Raw genomic sequence first — 1402 nt, forward strand, 5'->3', positions numbered from 1 at the left:
CAAATCTGGTATGACAAACGATGTATATGCATGGAATTGGGCTTTTGCATACAACAACCGCGGCTCGAGAGGACAGGACAATCGTCCAAGCACGTCATCGATCCCAAACTTTGCGAAGTCAGTGCCACCAGCCGCTCGAACGACCACATGCATACCACGACGCATAGACGATATCGGCCCAAGAGGCATGATCACGCTACGGCGCCTACTATTTGCGACATCGCGCAGCACAATTTTGCTTTCAAGGCCGTACAACGTGCCGGCATCTTGGTCGGGGTCTATCTCTTCGTTCAATTCTCGACACTGGAGAAGTCCTTTCGGGTTCACGAAGAACGAGAGTGCCAAATGGCGGAGCTCGACAGATAGCCTTCCCCCGAAGCTGGCAGGCTGGAAGACGGTAATCTTACGTGGATCTTCAAAGTGGCGAAAGAGGGTTGCAACTTGCTTGGAGAGGTGAGAATTAGGATCGATCAATAACGTTCGGTCGTTTCGATAAGCTTGCCGTCTGATAAGATCAATCCTCCAGTCACTCTTCCTCGTCTTCCACAGAACAGGCTTGCGCCGGATCTCAAGACATCTCGTCTTCAGATTCAACCAGTGCGCACAATCGGAGATGAGTGCAGTCGGAAGGTCAGCGGTCTCGGGACCAACAAAGATGTGAGACGGGATATATTCTAGCAGCCCATCCCGAGTCCAAGCGCGGACGACGACGCGCCCGTCACGAGACCCAAAGTGTATTTCGTGGTTGTGTATCCGCGATGCGAGAACATACGACATGCCGAAGGCAGCAGACGGAAAAGTGAGAAGATTTCGGTCGCCAAAAAGCTCTCTTACCTCATCTGACTGTCGAATATCGCGAGGAAGTGCTCCCAGAGGCTTTCCGTCGACCAGTAAGTGGCCCTCCATGAAGTTGTAGTGAACCACTTGCGTGTTTGCTTGATCCATCATCGAAGTCTGCATCAAACTCGCTACCCACCTATCATGTGTTGATACTTGCCGCCAGTCACGGAAGGATTTCTCAGCTGAACCCCCCGGTTCTGACCATGATGCGTTGATAGCCATGCCGATACTTCGAGGGTGGGCTCTTATAGACCGCAGTAAGCGTGATCTGATCTTGTACGTCATCTTGGTGTCTCGGATCAGCATCCTCTCCAGGACTGGCGGCAGCTTAGCCACGTCCACAAGGAGGTTTTCCTGGAGAGCCAATGACGCCTGAACAAACGTGGACAGATCATCTTCTGACATGACACCGTCGAAATCGGTGGTGCTGGAGAACGTCCTGCGGCAGAGCAAGGCGGCCCAAAAAGCGTACCTTGCGGCTGTCTGTGCGATGGACGTTTCTTTGGCATTTCTGACATCGGCTCGGAGACGCGTGATCCAAGCCAGGGTAATGCGACGCACC

At 53.0% G+C, this 1402-nt stretch overlaps 1 protein-coding gene across 1 annotated transcript in view; it reads right to left on the reverse strand.

The window, feature by feature from the left end:
* The window catches only part of J4E82_011670 (uncharacterized protein), a gene marked incomplete at both ends in the record, with an annotated part of 4515 nt that overhangs the window by 2451 nt on the left and 662 nt on the right, over positions 1-1402 (reverse strand). The window contains 2 exons of the mRNA XM_051737870.1: positions 156-1267; positions 1313-1323. Of these exons, the coding sequence (XP_051582371.1) occupies positions 156-1267; positions 1313-1323 (1123 nt within the window). The remainder of the gene's footprint in view (positions 1-155; positions 1268-1312; positions 1324-1402) is intronic.

Source organism: Alternaria postmessia, assembly GCF_024291825.1.
Source record: "Alternaria postmessia strain BMP 2775 chromosome Unknown scaffold_279, whole genome shotgun sequence".
Lineage (NCBI taxonomy): Eukaryota > Fungi > Ascomycota > Dothideomycetes > Pleosporales > Pleosporaceae > Alternaria > Alternaria postmessia.